The sequence below is a fragment of the Leucoraja erinacea genome, chromosome 22 (genome assembly GCF_028641065.1).
Source record: "Leucoraja erinacea ecotype New England chromosome 22, Leri_hhj_1, whole genome shotgun sequence".
NCBI lineage: Eukaryota > Metazoa > Chordata > Chondrichthyes > Rajiformes > Rajidae > Leucoraja > Leucoraja erinaceus.
Window position 1 is genome coordinate 32,990,830 of NC_073398.1, and position 23,027 is coordinate 33,013,856.

General features: G+C 46.3%; 2 protein-coding genes across 2 annotated transcripts in view; both read right to left on the bottom strand.

Annotated features, from left to right (window-relative positions):
• The window catches only part of celf2 (cugbp, Elav-like family member 2), a 559,937-nt gene that overhangs the window by 476,412 nt on the left and 60,498 nt on the right, over window positions 1–23,027 (bottom strand). The window lies entirely within an intron of this gene.
• LOC129707939 (mitochondrial import receptor subunit TOM20 homolog) lies at window positions 2,632–3,164 on the bottom strand. Its single transcript, XM_055653431.1, has one exon. The coding sequence runs from the start codon at window positions 3,130–3,132 to the stop codon at window positions 2,740–2,742; it is 393 nt and encodes a 130-aa protein (XP_055509406.1). The 5' UTR covers window positions 3,133–3,164; the 3' UTR covers window positions 2,632–2,739.

Consider the following 23,027-nt stretch of genomic DNA (forward strand, 5'->3'; position numbering starts at 1 on the left):
GCTGCCTGAGCTGCTGAGTTACTCCAGCACTTTGTGTCTTTTCTTCTTTGCAAACTGGCACCTGCAGTTCCTTCTTCCTCCAGAAATGCTGCCAGCTCTACCGAGTTACTCCAGCACTTCCTGTCTTTTTTTTTGTTGCAAACTGGCACCTGCAGTTCTCCTTTCTGCCAGAGGTGCTGCCTGGCACGCTGAGTTACTCCAGCACTTTGTGTCTCTCTTTGTAATCCAGCACCTGCAGTTCCTTGTTTATACCTTCAGTTTTTAGTTCGTTTGGAGATATAGCATGGAAACAGACCCTTCAGCCCAACGAGCTGGGGATGGGTTAGCAGAAGGGGTACGAGTTTTAAATTGGGGCTGAGGTGGGAAGCTGTCACCTGGAGAGTAGTTGAGATCTGGGTCACATTGGCTGAGTTAAGACATCAACATGCAAGATGTAAAGAGTGCGGCACGTTGGCGCAGCGATAGTGTTGCTGCCTTACAGCGCCGGAGACCCGGGTTCCATCCTGACTGCAGGTACTGTCTGTGTGGAGTCTGCGCACTCTCACTGCGACCGCGTGCGTTTTCTCCGGGTGCTCCGGTTTCCTCCCACACTCCAAAGACGTACAGTTTTGTGGGTTAATTGGCTTTGGTAAAATTGTAAATTGTGTGCGTAGGGTAGCGCTAGTGTACGGGGTGATCGCTGGATGACGTGGACTTGTGTTCTATCTAAAGGTTCAAAGGTCTAAAAGGTTCCTTTATTGGTCACATACACCTAGGTGGAGTGAAATTCTTGTTGCCAATGCAGCACATAAAAAAAGAATACAAACATGACAATAATAAAGAACTTTAACATAAAAAACATCCCCCCACAATGGTTCCCATTATGAGGGAAGGCACAAAGTCCAGTCCCATCCCCATGTCCACCCATAGTCAGGCCTATTGAGGCCTCCGCAGTCGCCGCTACGGAGGCCCGATGTTCCAGGCCGTTCTCGCCGGGTGATGGTGCTCCGGCATCGGGAGAATCCTCTCAGCGGCCTGGGACACCTGGAACGGCTGCCTCCTTACTCGAGACCGCGGCTTCCGAAGCCAACAGGGCCGCGCCGGATGGAGCTCCACCACTGACGATCTCGTCGCGAGATCCCAGACTCCCAGTGGAAAGTTCAGCGCCTCCGCCCGCGGCTGGCCGCTCCACAGACCCGCAGCTCCGCGATGTTTTACTTCAGCTCACCGGAGCTCCAGCGCAGCGACCCGGGCAAGGCATCGCCCGCTCCGCTCCGCGATAGCGCTCCAGCGCTGTGCCGCCGCCGAAGCCGAGGTTCTGGGCGGTACTCTCAGGAAACGCCGCTCCAGGCCCGCTGGTAGGCCACGAGGACTGGTCGACAGTGCAGCCCGGAGAAAAGCTGCATCTCCGACCAGGTGGGGACTCTAGAAATCAGTTTCCCCCCCCCCCCCACACCCACCCCCCACATAAAAAAGGCTAGGACTCCTAAAAACAAAACACTCGACTAACTAAAAATAAGAAAAAAGATGAAAAACAGACAGCTGCAGGCTGGGCAGCCATAACCATACAGGACAGCGCCCCCTGGGAGATATGGCTATAACACACTCTTGACGTGACTTGTTTCCGCGCTGTTTCTCTTACACTAGACTCCATTCAATGCTCCAGAAGTCACACTGTCACACTGTTTAACACGTGAGACATTTGTATTGGCGGACTGAGTCGGGCCTCACACATGGAGGAGATACGTAACTGATCTTCCTCCATCATTGTCCCCAGCTCACTTGTATCCACCCTGGACATAAAGGACCTCCCTCCCAGTGACGTGGACCAACACGTACCTTTGGAGTCATAGTCACACAGTATGGAAACAGACCCTTCGGCCCAACTACCTCCACCTGCCTGTGTTTGGCCATATCCATCTCAACCTGTCCTATCCATGTACCTGTATCTCTAAACTTAACTAAACTAAACTAAAGGATTTGAGTATAGGAGCAGGGAGGTTCTACTGCAGTTGTACAGGGTCTTGGTGAGACCACACCTGGAGTATTGCGTACAGTTTTGGTCTCCTAATCGGAGGAAAGACATTCTTGCCATAGAGGGAGTACGGAGAAGGTACACCAGACTGATTCCTGGGATGTCAGGACTTTCATATGAAGAAAGACTGGATAGACTCGGCTTGTACTCGCTAGAATTTAGAAGATTGAGGGGGGATCTTATAGAAACTTACAAAATTCTTAAGGGGTTGGACAGGCTAGATGCAGGAAGATTGTTCCCGCTGTTGGGGAAGTCCAGAACAAGGGGTCACAGTTTAAGGATAAGGGGGAAATCTTTTAGGACCGAGATGAGACATTTTTTTTTTTTCACACAGAGAGTGGTGAATCTGTGGAATTCTCTGCCACAGAAGGTAGTTGAGGCCAGTTCATTGGCTATATTTAAAAGGGAGTTAGATGTGGCCCTTGTGCCTAAAGGGATCAGGGGGCATGGAGAGAAGGCAGGTACAGGATATTGAGTTGGATGATCAGCCATGGTCATATTGAATGGCGGTGCAGGCTCGAAGGGCCGAATGGCCTACTCCTGCACCTAATTTCTATGTTTCTATGTTTCTATGTTTCTATGAACTGAATGGAATTGAACTAAACACGGATCGGACCCAACGACTAAACCAGAGTGTGCATTTGGTGACGCTTTATGTTAATATAAAGAGATGTGTGTACAACTGTTCTCGCTCAACTATCATCTTGCTGCTGTGTCGCTAGTCATCAGCGGAGGGTGGAGAGTCTGGTGAGGAGCATGCGGAATATATGCGGGGGGATGGTCTGCTGCAGCACCTGCAGCAGTTGCTGCGGCTGCCCGCAGATGGCAATGGCGTTGGACAGGTGGTAGACGCCCACCTCGTAGTCCCCCTGCGACAGGGACTCTTCCCCCCGTTGGATCTCCTCCAGAAAGAAGGCCTGCATGGCCTCCGCATCCTTCTGGCTAGGGAAGTCGGGGAGCACGCTGCCTTCCGCCGCCGCCCTCTGCTGCCTCCTTCGCTGCTGAAGCCTCTTCTTGAACTCAGGGTCCCCACGCCTCTTACGGTCAAAGTAGATGCAGTAGCCCACAAAGAGAGCCCCACAGATCCCGGCTGCAATCACCCTAGTATTCCCCATCATAGTCCAGTCTCCCTCCTCCACTCTTTATAATCGCCTTAATGTCCTTGCAGGTGACCAGGAGGTAGCAGGCTTCACAACAAAGCCCATTGTGATGTCAACACACAACCCTTCTGTCATCAGGACAAGGCTCCAACCTGCCCACCCTTTACAAATTGACTTTACAATTAGAAACATAGAAACATAGACAATAGATGCAGGAGTAGGCCATTCGGCCCTTCCAGCCAGCACCGCCATTCAATGCGATCATGGCCAATCATCCAGAAACAGTACCCCCCCGTTCCTGCCTTCTCCCCATATCCCTTGATTCCTTTAGCCCTAAGAGCTAAATCTAATGCCCCTGTCCCACTTAGGAAACATGAACGGAAACCTCTGGAGACTTTGCGCCCCACCCAAGGTTTCCGTGCGGTTCCCAGAGGTTGCAGGTGGTTGCCGGAGGTTGCAGGTAGTGGAAGCAGGTAGGGAGACTGACAAAAACCTCCGGGTACCGCACGGAAACCTTGGGTGGGGCACAAAGTCTCCAGAGATTTCCGTTCAGGTTTCCTAAGTAGGATAGGGGCATAACTCTCTCTTGAAACCATCCAGTGAATTGGCCTCCACTGCCTTCTGTGGCAGAGAATTCCACAGATTCACAACTCACTGGGCGAAAAAGTGTTTCCTCATCTCGGTCCTAAATGGCCTACCCCTTATTCTTAAACCGTGACCTCTGGCGAGAAGTTGATAAGGGCGAAGATACCAAAACTGAAGCATTGGCATTTTATCTGTGTCAACCCAACGTTGAGTGTTGGTTAATAAAAAGAAAACTAAAATAAATAAACTCTTCCCTAATCTCACCCATCTGTGATAAATGTCTGTGTCAAGAAGCTACCAAAGCGCATTCTTTTGTTTTTTGTACAAAAATTCAAAAATTCTGGAATGAAATATTCGACATCTTTACAAAATTAATTAAAATAAAACTGGTACCAAAACCAGAATGGATTATTTTTGGAATATCGGAAGGTAACCCTGAACTAAACGTGTTTCAGAAGAATCTACTCAATTACGGGCTAATAAATGGGGAAAAAAGCTCATACTTAAATTCTGGAAAAATGCGCCCACACCAACAATAAAAATGTGGATATCAAATATGTTTGAAACACTACATCTGGAAGAGATGAGATTCCTCTTAGCAGGCAAAGCAGACCACTTCCAAAAGATGTGGTCTACATTTTTGGAACTATTACTAGCATGAGGTGCAATAGTAATTTTAAAAATAAATAAATACATAAATAAATAAAAGGTTCCAGGATCTGGCAACGGGGGGTAAAAAAACCCCCAACAAAAACACTTGGTTGGTAGTCCCCTTTCTGCGGAGTTTAATGTTATAATAGAGCGATTGTTTCTCCTCTCTTTTTCCTTCTTATCTAGGGTCCACTTTCTTTCTTTACTTCCTTCTCTAACTTCTTTTCTAAGGGGCTTTCCTTTCGCAACACTCTCCTGCACCTTCACGACTCTTGCGCACTTTCTTTACTTTCTCTACTTCTATCTTTTTCTTAAAGCTCAAAAAATGAAGCGGTACAAAAAATGTATTAAGACATATGTGTTGTGTACTATTGTAATTTACCGTACTTCTAATAAAATTTTTTATTAAAAATAAATAAATAAAAAGAAGGCACAGAGTGCCGGAGTAACTCAGCGGGTCTGGCAGCATCTCCGGAGAGCTTAGACAGGCCGGGACACTTCTTCAATCAGTCCGAGTGTGAAAAACATTACCCTTCAGGTACCTATTAAATCTTTTCCCCTTCATCACCCTTTCATATGAAGAAAGACTGGATAGACTTTCATATGAAGAAAGACTCGGCTTGTACACGCTAGAATTCAGAAGATTGAGGGGGGGATCTTATAGAAACTTACAAAATTCTTAAGGGGTTGGACAGGCTAGATGCAGGAAGATTATTCCCGATGTTGGGGAAGTCCAGAACTAGGGGTCACAGTTTAAGGATAAGAGGGGAGTCTTTTAGGACCGAGATGAGAAAATAATTTTTTACACAGAGAGTGGTGAATCTGTGGAATTCTCTGCCACAGAAGGTAGTTGAGGCCACAGTTCATTGGCTATATTTAAGAGGGAGTTAGATGTGACCCTTGTGGCTAAAGGGATCAGCGGGTATGGAGAGAAGGCAGGGATGGGATATTGAATTGGATGATCAGCCATGATCATATCGAATGGCGGTGCAGGTTCGAAGGGCCGAATGGCCTACTCCTGCACCTATTTTCTAAGTTTCTATCATATGCCTATGTCCTCTGGTCTTCGATTCCCCTACTCTGGGCAAGAGACTCCACCCGATCTGTTCCTCTCATAATTTTATACACCTCTGTAGGATCACTACTCATCTACCTGCGCTCCATGGAATAGAGTCCCAGCCTGCTCAACCTCTCCCTGTAGCTTAGAGACTCGAGTCCTGGCAACATCCTCGAGTTGTGGAATAAACAGGTCAGAAAAATCACCCCCCGGAAACTATAATTCCTTGTGCTGTTGAGTTCCTCATCACACGCTTGCCTGCACCTCTTTCACCCAAAGAACCATCCAATTTAATTTAAATAGATTAATATTTGTCTTGGAAGATTGACTGCATTAGATTACTATTGGATTACCAATAGGCCAAAACACTTGCCCAAAGTAAGTCTTGATGACTGGAAGTATTTCATTGCACATGGGAGTAGCTGGCCTTTGAAATAAAATAATGAAACGCATGGCGCTCCGCTTATAAAGTAAATGGAGTCGCCCACATCTACACTCTCTTTGGGGTACAGTCACGTGCGGAGACGTGGATGATATCTACGGGACATAAGTCAAAGGAGCAGACCCCTCTGAGATACTCAGGATTTGAGTACAGGAGCAAGGAGGTTCTTCTGCAGTTGTGCAGGGCCCTGTTGAGAACACACCTGGAGTATTGTGTGCAGCTTTGGTCTCCTAATTTGAGGAAGGACATTCTTGCGATTGAGGGAGTGCAGCGTAGGTTCACCAGGTTAATTCCCGGGATGGCGGGACTGACATATGATGAAAGAATGGGTCCACTGGGCCTATATTCTCTTAAATTCAGAAGGATGAGAGGGGAACATAGGAGCATATACAATTGCTAGATGCAGGAAAAATGTTTCTGATGTTGGGGGAGTCTTGAACTAGGGATCACACAGTTTAAGAATAAGGGGTAGTCAAAATTGCTGGAGAAACTCAGTGGGTGAGGCAGCATCTGTGGAGAGAAGGAATAGGTGACGTTTCGGGTCGAGACCCTTCTTCAGATGTTGAGCAGGCTAATTCTTCTTCTATTGCTTCTTCCATTCTTCTTCCCACCTTCCCCACCCCCACATCAGTGTGAAGAGTCTCGACCCGAAACGCCACCTATTTCCTTCGCTCCACAGATGCTGCCTCACCCGCTGAGTTCCTCCAGCATTTTTGTCTATCTTCGATTTTTCCAGCATCTGCAGTTCTTTCTTAAACAAGAATAAGGGGTGGGCCATTTAGGACTGAGTTGAGGAAAAACTTCTTCACCCAGAGAGTTGTGAATCTGTGGAATTCTCTGCCACAGAAAGCAGTGGAGGCCAATTCACTGGACGTTTTCAAGAGAGAGTTAGATGTAGCTCATAGGGCTAACGGAATCAAGGGCTATGGGGAGAAAGCAGGAACGGGGTACTGGGACTGATCATATTGAATGGCGGTGCTGGCTCGAAGGGCCGATTGGCCTACTCCTGCACCTATTTTCCATGTTTCCATGTTTCCAACTCATGGCTGATCGATCTTTATGTTTATTCGTAAGGAGCAACTAATTTAAAGGAAAACCTCGAACAGGAGTTGATGAATTAGAATCCTACCGCTGCACGCTATATAATACACTTCAACGTCATATTGGCTACACTGCACGAAGGCTGAGGTGACCTCCAAGCGAGGGGTATAGTTTCACTGAGATAGAACCGATGATTCGGGTAATTGCTCAATTCATCTTTCCTCCTGCCTCACCTACACTAATTACAGATAATAAGGTCACATTTACAGAGCCAATGAATCCCCATTTAGCTCCCTTGATGAACCTGGAACAACAGACAGGTGCCGGGGAAATGCTCGGGAGATTTATGATGCAGAGGCGTGAGGAGATCCATAATCCATTCAGGTAGACGAGTTTATTTGAAGAATGAGGCAAGATAGAAGGGGTTTCGTTTTGAAAGCAAAGGGCCTGAGTGGACGTGGAGGAGGATGTTTCCACTAGCGGGAGAGTCTAGGACCAGAGGTCACAGCCTCAGAATTAAAGGACGTTCCTTTAGGAAAGAGATGAGGAGGAGTATCTTTAATCAGAGGGTGGTAAATCTGTGGAATTCTTTGCCACAGAAGGCCAATGGACAGTTTCTAAGGCAGAGATAGATAGATTCTTGATTAGTGTGGGTGTCAGGGGTTATAGGGAGAAGGCAGGAGAATGGGGTGAGGAGGGAGAGATAGATCAGCCATGATCGAATGGCGAAATAGACTAGATGGGCCGAATGGCCTAATTCTACTCTGAACTCTTATGAACAACAAACTTACAAAATTCTTAAGGGGTTGGACAGGCTAGATGCAGGAAGATTATTCCCGATGTTGGGGAGGTCCAGAACAAGGGGTCACAGTTTAAGGATAAGGGGGAAATCTTTTAGGACCGAGATGAGAAAAAAAAAATTCACACAGAGAGTGGTGAATCTGTGGAATTCTCTGCCACAGAAGGTAGTTGAGTCCACAGTTCATTGGCTATATTTAAGAGGGAGTTAGATGTGGCCCTTGTAGCTAAAGGGATCAGGGGGTATGGAGAGAAGGCAGGTACAGGATACTGAGTTGGATGATCAGCCATGGTCATATTGAATGGCGGTGCAGGCTCGAAGGGCCGAATGGCCTACTCCTGCACCTATTTTCTATGTTTCTATTAACATGAAAATAAGATGCGCACACACCAATGTGAACTCTTAGAATTATTTCATGGAATGTTATGTCAATATGTAAGCAACCATTGTTAATATCTCATGCACAAAGACAAGAGAGAGGCCATTCACTTACACTAGATCCAGCCTCCCTGCATGTGCCACCAGGGTACCACCTGGTTAATGAACAAGTCCTCTCCAAAATGCAATTAAATTAAATGGAGCACAATTGCGATCGGATTAGAGAGATCACTACACTGCATACATTAAATATGAGACGGCTTCCAGCCTGTGTACGCAGGTGAAGACAGGCAGACATTTGTTTCAATGGATTTCCAACGCTGCATTAATTCTTATAATGCAAGTTACTTTGCCAGTCTGATAACGGATCTACATCAAATCATTTCACGTCCTATATCTGAAAAGATGAAACTAAACCTGGATCAGCACCCAATCCTCTTAATCTGTGCCACATGTTCCAGGCATTGTTATAATCTCATACGTGCATGTGGCAAGATAGCGATCTAATGTCCCTCCGCCTCCATTTCTTCACCCATTTTTTTTCTTTCCGCTATTTATCCCTGTCAATCCCACACATAAGCCCCGTTTTGTCTTCAAAATGCTCTCTTCTCCATTTCTGGCCTTCCAGGTAAATCAGTTTTGATTTTCCCCATGTTATAAGTTCATACATTGAATAGACAATAGGCAATAGGTGCAGGAGTAGCTAGCACCGCCATTCACTGTGATCATGGCTGATCAACCCCAATCAGTACCTCGTTCCTGCCTTCTCCCCATATCCCCTGACTCCACTAACTACAAGAGCTCTATCTAACTCTCTCTTGAAAGCATCCAGAGAATTGGCCTCCACCACCCTCTGAGGCAGAGAATTCCACAGATTCACAACCCTCTGTGTGAAAAAGTTTTTCCTCATCTCCGTTCCAAATGGCCTACCCGTTATTCTCGTAAGTGATTGGAGCAGAATTAGGCCATTTAGCCCATCAGGTCTTATTCAATCATGGCTGATCCAATCTCTCCCTCTCAATCCCATTCTTCGCCCCATAACCCCTGACGCTCGATACCACAGCTCTCGTCTTTAGTTTAGTTTAGTTTAGAGATACAGCGCGGAAACAGGCCCTTCGGCCCACCGGGTCCACGCCGACCAGCGATCCCCACACACTAACACTATCCTACACCCACTAGGGACAATTTTTATATTTACCAAGCCAATTAACCTACAGACCTGCACGTCTTTGGAGTGTGGGAGGAATGAAGATATATATGTGTGTGTGTGTGCATGTGTGTGTGTGTTTGTGTGTGTGTCTGTGTGTGTGTGTGCGTGTGTGTGTGTGTGTGTGTGTGTGTGTGTGTGTGTGTGTGTGTGTGTGTATATATATATATATATATATATAAGCACACACACACACACACACGCACACACACACACATATATATATATACACACGTGCACACACACACATATATATACACACACACACACATACATATATCTATACACACACACACACACACATATATATATATATATATATATATCCACACACGCGCGCACCTGCACGTATGCACACAATTATATATATAGTTTTTTGGTTTGTATTGTGATGTTTACAGTGTAGTACGTTTAAATATCTGTTGTACTACCGCTAGTAAGAATTTCATTGTTCCGTTGCGGGACATATGACAATAAAACAAAGTTATTCTCAATAATAAGCCAAAGACAATGACAAGATATAGCAAGACCCTGTGGGTCGAAGGGCCTGTTTCCATAAAACGAGAACTTAAAACTGAAATATACCGAGACTATCTCCAGCGGGGATGGTACACAATGCATGTGACTGCTGCTCAGACTTCCCCAACTCCCTCCCTTGTTACCACAGTCTCATTGGCGCACTCTACATGCATGTCACCACCTCCATCTCCATTGTAATTCAAAACAGGTCAAGCGTGAAATATAAAAAACACATTTCTTTTAAACTTATTACGAGACATTTTCAGAGTCATTACTGGAAGGCGCTGACTGCACAAGTACACACTCAAATGAGGGATTTGTGTTCCTTTAAATGCAATTCCCAGAATAGGCCTTGCAAAACGTATCAATTTCTCTTTGCCCCCTCATCCCTGTCCAAGTTACAAATCGGGCATCACGCTGGCAGCAGGTGTAGAGTTGCTGCCTCACGGCGCTAGAGACCCGGGTTCCACCCTGACTACGGGTGCTGCTCGTACTGAGTTACATAGACAATAGGTGCAGGAGTAGGCCATTCGGCCCTTCGAGCCAGCACCGCCATTCAATATGATCATGGATGATCATCCAAAATCAGCACCCCGTTCCTGCTTTCTCCCCATATCCCTTGATTCCGTTAGCCCCAAGAGCTGAATCTACCCACTTATGCCCCTGTCCCACTTAGGAAACCTGAACGGAAACCTCTGGAGACTTTGGGCCCCACCCAAGGTTTCCGTGCGGTTCCCGGAGGTTGCAGGTGGTTGCCGGAGGTTGCAGCTGGTTGCCGGATGTTGCAGGTAGTGGAAGCAGGTAGGGAGACTGACAAAAACCTCCTGGGAGCTTCCGGGAACTGCACGGAAACCTTGGGTGGGGCGCAAAGTCTCCAGAGGTTTCCGTTCAGGTTTCCTAATGCCCCTGTCCCACTTAGGAAACCTGAACGGAAACCTCTGGAAACTTTGCACCCCACCCAAGGTTTCCGTGCGGTTCCCGGAGGTTTTTGTCAGTCTCCCTACCTGCTTCCACTACCTGCAACCTCCTGCAACCTCCGGGAACTGCACGGAAACCTTGGGTGGGGCGCAAAGTCTCTAGAGGTTTCCGTTTACGTTTCCTAAGTGGGACAGGGGCATAAGTGTGACAGGGGCCTCCACTGTTTTCTGTGGCAGAGAATTCCACAGATTCCACAGTTTGTACGTTCTCCCCGTGCCCAGCGTGGGTTTTCTCCGGGTGCTCCGGTTTCAACCCCGCACTCCAAAGACACGCAGGCTTGTAGCTTAATTGGCTTTGATAAAATTGGACATTTCCCCTAGTGTGTGTCTAGGATGATGTTCGTGTGCGGGGATACGCGTTGTATTTCTAAACTAAAACAAAAACTGAACAATCAAGACTCTCACTCCAGCTGTGTCTAAACTTGTGTGCGTTAATGGAAGGAGAGGTTTAAAGCAAGGGTCACCCACTGACTACATGAAACAATGCGTTAGTAAAGTGGTGCCCTGCTGAGGGTAGACTTGGTGGCTCTATACAGCACTCTGCAAAACATTCTTCCCTACGTTCCCTAATAGTGTGTGTTACTTTGTTAAGTTCACTCCAAAGACAATGCTCTCGGCTTTTTTTTGTTCCCTGCTCACTTGCTGAGATCTATTAGAATCATAGAAAATAGGTGCACGAGTAGGCCATTCTGCCCTTCGAGCCAGCACCGCCATTCAATATGATCATTCAAAATCAGTACCCCGTTCCTGCTTACTCCCCTTATGCCCTGAATCCGTTAGCCCTAAGAGCTAAATCTCACTCTCTCTTGAAAATATCAATTGAATCGGCCTCCACTGCCTTCAGTGGCAGAGAATTCCACAGATTCGCAACTCTCTGGGTGAAAAAGCTTTTCCTCATCTCAGTCCTAAATGGCCGACCCCTTATTCTTAAACTGTGTGACCCCTGGTTCTGGACTCCCCCAACATCGGGGACATTTTTCCAGCATCGAGCCTGTCTAATCCCGTAAGAATTTTCACCAGCACCCTGCTAGCATCTCAGCAATGATAGACGCAAGATGCTGGAGCAACTCAGCGGGTCAGGCAGCATCTCCGAAGATAAAGGATGGGTGACGTTTTGGGTCGGGACCCAGTGAGCAGGGTCAGGTGTAGGGAAGGAACTGGAGATGCTGGTTTACACCGATTCTCAAGACTGTGGAGGAGCGGAAAGGCTTTGGGGTGGCACAGTGTTAGAGTTGCTGCCTTATTGTGCCAAGAACTAGATGCAATGTTGATTTTTATTTATTTATTTATTTAAAAAAAAAATTTAAATTTTAATTTTTATTAGAAGTACGGTAAATTACAATACTACACAACACATATATCTTAATTCTTTTTTTTTGAGCTTTACGAAAAAGATAGAAGTAAAGAAAGTAAAGAAAGTGCGCAAGAGTCGTGAAGTGCAAGAGTGTTGGGAAAAGAAAGCCCCTTAGAAAAGAAGTTAGAGAAGGAAGTAAAGTGAGAAAATAGACCCTAGAAAAGAAAGACAAAAAGAAAATAGGAACAATCGCTCTATTATAACATTAAACTCCGCAGAAAGGGGACTACCAACCAAGTCTGTTTTTGTTGTTTTACCTCCCGTTACCAGGTCCTGATACCATTTATTTATTTATTTAAATTACTATTGCACCTCATACTTGTAATAGGTCCAGAAACATAGACCACGTCTTTTGGAATTGGTCTGCTTTACCTGCTAAGAGGAATCTCATCTCTTCCAGATGTAGTGTTTCAAACATATTTGATATCCACATTTTTATTGTTGGTGTGGGCGCATTTTTCCAGAATTTAAGTATGAACTTTTTTCCCATTATTAGCCCGTAATTAAATAAATTCTTCTGAAACACGTTTAGTTCAGGGTTACCTTCCGATATTCCAAAAATAATCCATTCTGGTTTTGGTACCAGTTTTATTTTGATTAATTTTGAAAAAATATCAAATATTTCATACCAGAATTTTTGGATTTTTGTACAAAAAACAAAAGAGTGCACTATGGTAGCTTCTTGACACAGGCTGATTATGGGAGTTTGTACATTCTCACCATGAGCTGCGTGGGTTTTTTCCGGATGCTCCGGTTTCCTCCCACACTCTAAAGACGTACAGATTTTTGTAGACTAGTTGGCTTTGGTAAAATTATAAACTGTCCCTAGTGTGTGTAGGATGGTGTTAGTGTGCTGGGATCGGTGGTCGGCATGGACTCGACGGGCTGAACGGCCTGTTTACGAGCTGTATCTCTAAACTGAACTAATATAAGGCATTACATAAACATCCGCTCTTTATCAACTCAGGAATATTGTAATGTTATTTTACATATTCTAAATGTCAGTGACTGTCCTTGCATCGGCATGCATGACAATTAGACTGTGGAACTAACTCTGGTTCTTGAGCAAGCACACTGGAGAACTGCGATGTGCAGGTTGTTTCAAGAATCTGACAGTGGTAGGAAACGGAAGATAGACACAAAATTGCTGGAGTAATGTCCCTGTCCCACTTATGCCCCTGTCCCACTTAGGAAACCTGAACGGAAACCTCTGGAGACTTTGCGCCCCACCCAAGGTTTCCATGAGGTTCCCGGAGGTTTTTTTTCAGTCTCCCGAATGGTCGAAAATGGTTTCCGCTTCTTCTATGTTCCGGCGATTATTTCAAAAAATTCAAAACCGGCCGCGCCTAAAAATAGGTTGCCGTTTTAAAGATCGGTAATTTTTTAGTCGAAGCCGGTTGCAATGCTGGTTGAAGGTGGTTGCTGGAGGTTGCAGGTAGTGGAAGGTAAGACCTTTTTTTTCACCCAGTTTTATTCCACCAGAACATAGAAGAAGCAGAAACCACTTTTGACCATTACGGAGACTGACAAAAACCTCCGGGAACCGCACGGAAACCTTGGGTGGGGCGCAAAGTCTCCAGAGGTTTCCGTTCAGGTTTCCTAAGTGGGATAGGGGCATTAGATAGAGCTCTAGGGGGCTAGTGCAATCAAGGGATATGGGGAGAAGGCAGGCACGGGTTATTGATTGGGGACGATCAGCCATGATCACAATGAATGGCGGTGCCGGCTCGAAGGGCCGAATGGCCTCCTCCTGCACCTATTTCCTATGTTTCTATGTCTATGTTTCGATCTTTGGTTTGCTCCCACACTGCAAAGACGTACAGGTTTGTAGGCTTGGTATAAATGTAAATTGTCCCCAGTGTGTGTAGGATAGAGTTTGATGTGCGGGGATCGCTGGTCGGCACGGACTCGGTGGGTTGAAGTGCCTGTTTCCATGCTGTATCTCTAAACTAAAAAAAACTAAACTAAACTAAAAACCTTCAATTAGGTTGCGCCTTTAAGGCGGCAGTATGGTGCAGTTGGTATAACACCGCTCGAGACCCGACCCGGGTTCCACACTGACTTCGGCTGCTGCCTGTGCAGAGTTTGCACGCTCTCTCGGTGCTCCGGTTTCCTCTCACATCCCTAGTTAGTGGAGAGTGGATGTGAGTGTGGGATAACTTGGAACTAGTTTGAGCGGGTGATCGATGGTCGGCATGGACTCAATGGATGGGTCTCGCCAGAGATGCTGCCTGTCCCGCTGAGTTACTCCAGCATTTTGTGTCTATCAGTGGGTGGGGAGGGCCTGTGTCCTCGCTGCCTCTCCAAACAAAAACTAATCTAAAGACCCGTGAGAGCATTTGACGCATTCTCCAAATGAACTGACAGCAGGGGACCGCATTACCAAACAAGTAATCAAAGAGATTTGCAGAAGAGTTAAGAAGAAACAATTAGGAAAGCAAAGAGGAATTATGAAATTAAATTAGTAAAGATGACAAACCGCAGCCACATAATTAAAACGAGGAGAGTGGAGATGGTATGGAAACAAGATAACGTTGCAGAGAACAACAAGGATGGTAGGAGGTGTGCACCATCATTAGTTTGCTTCGGATTTTATCAATGCGATGGGTCGGATGAGAGGGAAGAAATGGCAAATCACATTTCAAAGAAAACAAGGAGGTATATTGGGATTATTTATTGTGCGTGGGCAGATAAGTGTTGGTTCTTTTCCAGATCAATCTCAAATCTTGTTTGCCAGCTGCGATGCGATCATATTGGGACACATTCACAATGGCATGGTTGTAATTGCTCCAGAAATGGCCACCGTTTCATTTCGCTTCTGCCCATTGACACTCAAAATTACATAAATAAAAAGCCTGTTCCACTTTCACGACCTAATTTACGACCTCTGCCAAGTTTGCCCTTGACTCATACTCGCAGCTTGGTCGTCACAAGGTCGTAGGAAGTCAAAGGTTGGTTGTAACAGGTCGTGATGTTAGTCGTAGGTACTCATGGCATCGTAGGTCGGGGCGATTTTTCTAGCCCGATGAAAAATGTATATTGAATTTATTTCTTAAGGTCTTAAGTTCTAGGAGCAGAATTAGGCCGTTCGGCCCATCGAGTCTACTCCGCCATTCAATCATGGCTGATCTATCTCTCCCTCTCAACCCCATTCTCCTGCCTTCTCCCCATAACCCCTGATACTCGTACTAATCAATAATCTGTCAATCTGCACCTTACAAATACCCAACAACATGGGCCTCCACAGTCAACTGTTGCAATGAATTCCACACATTCACCACCCTCTGACTAAAGAAATTCCTCCTCATCTCGTTTCTAAAGGCATGCCTTTTTTTTCTGAGGCTGTGACCTCTTGTGCTGGACTCTCCAATTAGTGGAAACATCCTCTCCACATCCACTCCATTGACTAGTTGGTAAGTTTCAATGAGGGGGCCCCTCATCCTTCTGTGCCACCCAGAGGGCATGCCACCTTGCCCTCTGGGTTAATAGTCATTGTGTACCTCTGCCCACAACTGGAGAACCTATTTCTCGATGCACATTGATGTATGAAAAACATTTTAAATGCAGGGTTGTTATGAGGTCAAAAGGCTCATTGCCATGGTTACTTGCTGAATGGTCTGAATAACTCAGATTAGAGTTTAGAGATCCAGTGCGGAAGCAGGCCCTTCGTCCCAGCGAGTCCGTGCCGACCAGCGATCCCCGCACACTAACACTACCCTACGCACACTTGGGACAAATTACAATTTCCTGAAGCCAATTAACCTACAAACGTGTACATCTCTGGAGTGTGGGAGGAAACCAGAGCACCCGGAGAAAACCCCCCCACGCGGGTCACGGGGAGAAGGTACAAACTGCGTACAGGCAGCACCCGTAGTCGGGATCGAACCCGGGTCTCGGGCGCTGTGAGGCAGCAACTCTACCGCTGAGCCACCGTGCCGCCCTCTGTTTATACTGCCCAAACGTGATCGGCAAGCCTACTAACACTTTGTAACCAAAACCAATCGCAGCCCATGCCCAGTTGAATCAATCTTCTCATTGACATACAGACCACAGATTTATTTCTCATACTACATAGAAACAAAGAAATTAGTTGCAGGATTCGGCCCTATTCAATGTGAACATGGCTGATCATCCACCATCAGTGTACCCCGTTCCTGCCTTCTCCCCATATCCCTTGATTCTGCTCGCCCTAAGAGCTCTATCTAACTCTCTTTTAAATGCATCCAGTGAATCGGCCTCCACTGCCTGCTGAGGCTGAGAATCCACAACTCCACAACTCTCGGTGAAAATGTTTTTCCTCATCTCAGTTCTAAATGGCACATTAGTATTAAACTGTGACCCCCTGGTTCTGGACTCCCCCAACATCGGGGACATGTTTCCTGCATCTAGCGTGTCCAATCCCTTAATAATTTTATATGTTTCTATAAGTTCCCCTCTCATCCTAAATTCCAGTGTGTACAAGCCCAGCCGCTCCATTCTCTCAGCATATGACAGTCCCGCCATGCCGGGAATTAACCTGGTGAACCTACGCTGCACTCCCTCAATAGCAAGAATGTCCTTCCTCGAATTAGGGGACCACAACTGCACACAATACTCCAGGTGTGGTCTCACTAGGGCCCTGTACAACTGCAGAAGAACCTCCCTGCTCCTATACTCAACTCCTCTCATTATGAAGGCCAACATGCCATTCGCTTTCTCCACTGCCTGCTGTGCTGTACCTGCATGCTTACTATCCTGGCACCTCAGGCCTTGCTGAACCTTTTAAACTCTATTTACTCCACTGCAAGTAAAAAGGGAATGAGCTGGCCATGCAGAATAGGGATGTGTAAATGCCTTTGTGTTGATAAATTGCCCAAATAGATCTGTATTGTGATATAAGATAAAACAGTACAGCACAGGAGCATGCCCTGCGATCCGTGATGTTTTGTACCAAGTTGCACTGATCTTACCTGCCTATACATGATCCACATCCCTCTATTTCCTGCACTTCAAGTGCCGATCAAGAGACTCTTAACACTACCATCTTGCCTGCCTCCACGACCACCCCTGGCACGGTGGCGCGGCGGTAGAGTTGCTGTCTCACAGGTTCGATCCTGACTACGTGTGCTGTCTGTGCGGAGTTTGCACGTTCTCCCCGTGACCTGCGTGGGTTTCCTCCGAGATCTTCGGTTTCCTCCAAAGACGTGCAGGTTTGTAGGTGCATTGGCTTGGTGTGGATGTAAAAATTGCCCATAGTGTATGTTGATGTACGGGGATCGCTGGTCGGTAAGAACTAGGTGGGCCGAAGGGCCTGTTTCCGCGCTGTATCTCTAAACCTAAACCAAACCCAAACTTAACTAAAGAATACATTCCAGACCTCATCCACTGTGCTTAGTGATGTGAGGCCAAAAGTACACTATCCCCGACCAGCATGAATGCAATGGGCCGAGTGGTCTCCATCTGATCCATATCTTACCATGATCCGATATCCCTCATCTGATCACTGCACCCAGCTGTTCAATAATAATTTGATGCCTACTTTTTCATCAGGCTTCCAATACTTTGCAAATCAAGTGCTCTGCCATTCACATCTCTTCACTTCAACATAAAAGCTCCAATTAAGTGATTTGTCAGTATCAGCATCTTTGCTATGGACAATGACCAAATCAAAAGCTCCTGATTGCTTCTTCATTGCAGTGCTTTGTTGTTAGCCACATCTCCATTAGATATGAAATGGTGTATTAAAGCATAACAGCACAGTGTCCCACTCGAACTGGATTAGGCTCAACACAAATGTAGAATTCACACCTTGCAAGAGGGCCATTCGAAAGGGAAATCATGTTTACTCACACAAGGAAAATGAACACTTAATGTGTTAGTGTTGTTTCGTTTAGAGATACAGCGTGGAAACAGGCCCTTCGGCCCTCTGAGTCTGCGCCGATCAGCGATCTCCACACATTAACGCTATCCTACACACACGGGGCGTGGGGGGGGGGGGCAATTTAAATGTATACAAAGCCAATTTACCTATAAACCTGCACGTCTTTTGAGTGTGGGAGGAAGCCAAAGATCTCGGAGAAAACCCACGCAGGTCATGGGGAGAACGGCCAAACTCCGTACAGGCAGCATCCATGGTCGGTCTATGGGGAGAAGGCAGGAACGGGGTACTGATTGCGGATGATCAGCCATGATCACGTTGAATGGCGGTGCTCGCTCGAAGGGCCGAATGGCCTACTCCTGCACCTATTGTCTATTGAATATAACAACGTTGAGACGAAAGAACCATTTCACATATCACACGAATGGAGGAGTTATTATGGTCTGGTGGGCTGAGCTCTACATTGCTGAGACCAGGCACCTGCTCTCGGACGCCTCCTCGACCATTACCCCACGCTACACCGAAGATGGGCTCAAAATGCTGGAGTAACTCAGCCGATCAGACCACATCTCTGGAGGAAAGGAATAGGTGACGTTTCAGGCCGAGACCCGTCCCGAAACCTCACCTATCCCTTTCCCCTAGAGATGCTGTCTGATCGACGGAGTTACTCCAGCACTTTGTGTCTATGCCCAGGTAGCCCCTTTGTTTCTGCTTGCTTATACCCCACAGAACTCATCTCCAAATTCCTTGAATACTGAAGATAGGCACAAAAAGCTGTAGTAAGTCAGTGGGCCAGGCATCATCTCTGGAGAGGAGGAATGGGCGACGTTTTGGGTCGAGACCCTTCGTCAGACAGTCTGAAACCCGCAGGGGGAACGTACAAACTCTGTACAGACGGCACCCGTAGTCAGGGTCGAACCCGGGTCTGTGGCGCTGTGAGGCAGCAACTCTACCGCTGCCGCACCTTGCCGCTCCAACGTTTGTATTTTTTATTTTTTTTTATTTTATTTTATTAGAAGTAAGCACAGTCATATGGCACCAAAGTGCCTAATATATATTTTCATAATACATTTTATGTACAACTTCTTTTTTTTTTGTTACATTGAAAAAAGATGAGAATAAGAAAAAGAGGTTAGATAGTAAAGGATAGAAATATATAGTGTGTGAAGAAAGAAAACGAGTAGATGAAGAAAGTTGAGAGAGAAAATAGTGAAAAGAAAAGGAGATCATTATTTATAGTCTTGACCAACCCTCGTCCAGTCCTGAAACAGTTATTTTTTACAATTGTGTTGCACCATATGATTCCAAAAAAACGACGAATGGAGACCAACTCGTTATGAATTGGTCTGATTTATCCATTAGGAGTTTGTATTTGGAGGACAAATTCCAAGTCATTGCCAACTCGTTCAGTAGACGTACAACAGAAGGGATAGACAAGGAACTGCAGATGCTGAAATCTTGAGCGAAACACAAAGCGCTGGAGTAACTCAGCAGATCAGGCAGGGAATTCACCGATGTGACGTTTCTGCCAGTCAAACCCCTCCTCATCTTGAGCTTGTTTAGTTTATTGCCACGTTCACCGAGGTACAGTGAAAGGTTTTTATTGCATGCTGACCAGCCAGTGGTAAGATAATACAGCTGTATCCACCTATCACTTGTCAGTCTTTATCCTGCCCCCACCTCTCTTTTGCATCTTTCTCCCGCCCTACTTTCTTGTGTGAAGAAGGGCCCCAACCCAAAATGTCACCTGTCTATTCCTTCCACAGATGCTATCTGATCTGCTGAGTTCCTCCAACACTGTGTTTATACACTAAACTTATATTGGAGTGGCACGGTGGCGCAGAGGTAGAGCTGGATTTGGATGGAACAGGCCTTGGATGGCGCCAGCCAGTCTAGGCTTAGATGGATGTGCAGGATGGTGAATGAACCAGGTGTTCTCCTTGTTTCTCCCAACTTGATAAAATTTACAGCAGCTTTGCAAATAAACCTTAAATGCACCACTTTGATTGGATCACTGCAAGGGCATTATAAATAGTATAAATAATGTTGCAAGATGGTTATCCTGTTAGTTGCTGATTGGTTGAAATGTTGAGCCTTGGAGGAATTGGTTGAATCCCAGGGCACATATTGCACTATTCATTTGTGTTAGCTTCCTTCTAGAAGCTTCTTTCGAATACAATGTATTTAAGATTGTATTATTGGGTTAGGGAACTGTCAATTATGTTATAATCTATATGTTTGATTGGGCAATAGAGAGACCACCCCCATGTGGTTCGGCCCTTCAAGGTTCGGGGACCTTTAAAGGGCAGCTCCCACGAGGTCCATTGTCGATCTTCTGGAAGAGCGCTTGGGACTGCATGACCTTTTGGAGTGTCTCTGTTTGCACGAGGCGGGAAGGGCTTGGCCAAGCAGATACAAGGATCAAACCCGCGGTGGTTAGGTATCGTACAGTGGAACTTGTGTTGTATGTTCCAAGATAAAATTTAGTTGCTCAAGTGCTTGATTCAATATTTTATTGACCGAAACTAGACTGGGGGAGAAGCATAGAATGAGCTATTTACACAAAGACGTACAGGTATGTGTAGGTTAAATGGCTCGGTATAAGTGTAAATTGTCCCTCGTGTGTGTAGGATTGTGTAAAGGACCTGTCCCACTTGGCGATTTTTTTTGCCGACTGCCGGCATCATTGACTGACATATCAGGATCGCCGAAAGATTTTGAAGTTTTCAAAATCCAGCGGCGACAAAAAAAATGTTGCGACACTTGAGGAAACACCGCGCGTCGACACGCCATCATGCCGTGGCTTTTTTGGTGACCTGATGTGTCAGTCAATGATGCCGGCAGTCGCCGAAAAAAATTGCCAAATGGGACAGGCCCTTTAGTGTGCGGGCATCGCCTGTTTACGCGGTGTATCTCTAAACTAAACTAGATTAAAGAGCCTTGCATGACTCCGTCTCCGCACGCAGATCGGGTCACTGGTCGGCCTCCAGTATCGTAATTACTGCTTTACTGCCCAGGGGAGATTCAGTGACAATCAACATTTCTCATCTGGCATTGACTGATCAGTTCTGGCACTTGTCAACGGAACGGCAGAATCCAGAGGACAGATTGCAAAAAAAATCACAGAGTTGTTACAATTGATGGATAATAAAATGGATTTCCTTTCGACTGTTAGACTGCAGAGACACAGCACGGAGACAGGTCCTTCTGTCCACCGAGACCACGCTGACCACTGGTCATAAATTCATACCACCAGGGGGCGCCGCATGATTGGCAACACCGCCAACAGTCTTGTCTGGTTTTTTTTAGTGTGTGTTTACGCTTCTTGTAAATGTTCTCTGGGTTGTTTTAGGTGGGGGTTTGGGGGAAACTTTTTTTCAGTTTCTTATCTTTCCGGAAATGCAATTTTTTTTCAGGTCGCATCTCCGGCCTACCACCGATGGAGCTGGAAGCCTCCTCAGACTGACTTGGGTGCTGGAGCTGTCTGTACGGAGTTTGTACATTCCTCCCCGTGACCTGCGTGGGTTTTCACTGAGATCTTCGGTTTCCTCCCACATTCCAAAGTCGTACGGGTTTGTAGGTTAATTGGCTTGGTAAATGTAAAAATTGTCCTTGCGTAAGAAAGAACTGCAGATGCCGGTAAAATCGAAGGTAGACACAAAATGCTGGAGTAACTCAGCGGGTGAGGCAGCATCTCAGGAGAAGGGTCTCGACCCAAAACATCGCCCATTCCTTCTCTCCAGAGATGCTGCCTCACCCGCTGAGTTACCCCAGCATTTTGTGTCTACCTAAAAATTGTCCCTAGTGGGTGTAGGATAGTGTTAATAATAGTGTAACAGGGCCCACCACAGCACAGAGTCTTCCTTGTTGAAGATACATAATGATCTACTGCTCACCATTGACCCATTGACTTTGGCGACTGTGCAATCCTGCTCCTTCTCGACCTCAGCACAGTATTTGATACTGTCGACCACACCATCCTAATTGACCGTCTCCAGTACGGGGTTGGTTATGATGGCACTGCCCTGAGCTGCTTCATCTCCTACCTCCTAACATAGGCAACTCTTTCTCCTCCCCAGCTAGCCTCTGCTGAGGGGTTCCACAAGGTTCCATCCTTGGCCCCATGTATATGCTCCCCTTAGGCCATGCCATTCAAAAGCACGCCTCTAGATTCAGCGGCAGTTTCTACCCAGCTGTAATCAGGCAACTCAGCAACGAGAGCGGGGTACTGACCTACCATCTACCTCATTGGAGATCTTCGGACTGTGTGCAATCAGACTTTACTAGACTTCATCTTGCACTAAACGTCATTCCCTTTATCGTGTATCCGTGCACTGAGGACGGCTCGATTGTAATTGTGCATAGTCTTTCCATTGACTGGATAGCACGGAACAATGAAGCCTTTCACTGTACCTCGGTACACCTGACAAGGGGCGGCACAGTGCTAGAGTTGCTGTCTCACAGCGCCACGGATGTGGGGTCGAGCATGACTACGGGTGCTGCCGGCGCGGAGTTTGCACGTTCTCCACGTGACCACGTGGGTTTTTTCCGATTGCTCCGGTTTACTCCCACACTCCAAAGTCGTACGGGTTTGTAGGTTCATTGGCTTCGGTAAATTGTACAAATAGAATTGTCTGTAATGTGTGTAGGTTAGTGTACGGGGTTGGTCGCTGGTTGGCACGGACTCGGTGTTTCAGCGCTATATATGTAAAGTCTAAAGTAAAAGTTTAAAGGCAATAATAAACTCAAGCCAATCCCAAACATCACCTATTCCTTTTGTCCAGGCATGCTGCCTGATCCGCTGAGTTACTCCAGCGTTTTGTGTACAACTCAAGCCCTGTGTATCCCAGTGACATCCTGGTGAATCTTTCTCTGCACCCTTTCCAGCTTTAGATGGTTCAGTGAGATCTCGCCACAGGGGGGTTTGTTGTGGCTTCTCATGTAGGACAGTGTGTCTTAGATGGCAAGGTTTATCAATCTGCCGATCCCCTGTGAGTTATAAAATGTCCTGCGATCGTCGTAACACAGAACAGTTTAACTTACTGC

What these genes read in the sequence shown, in the direction of transcription:
- LOC129707939 (XM_055653431.1), bottom strand. Translation starts at nt 3,132, where the DNA reads ATGATGGGGAATACTAGGGTGATTGCAGCCGGGATCTGTGGGGCTCTC.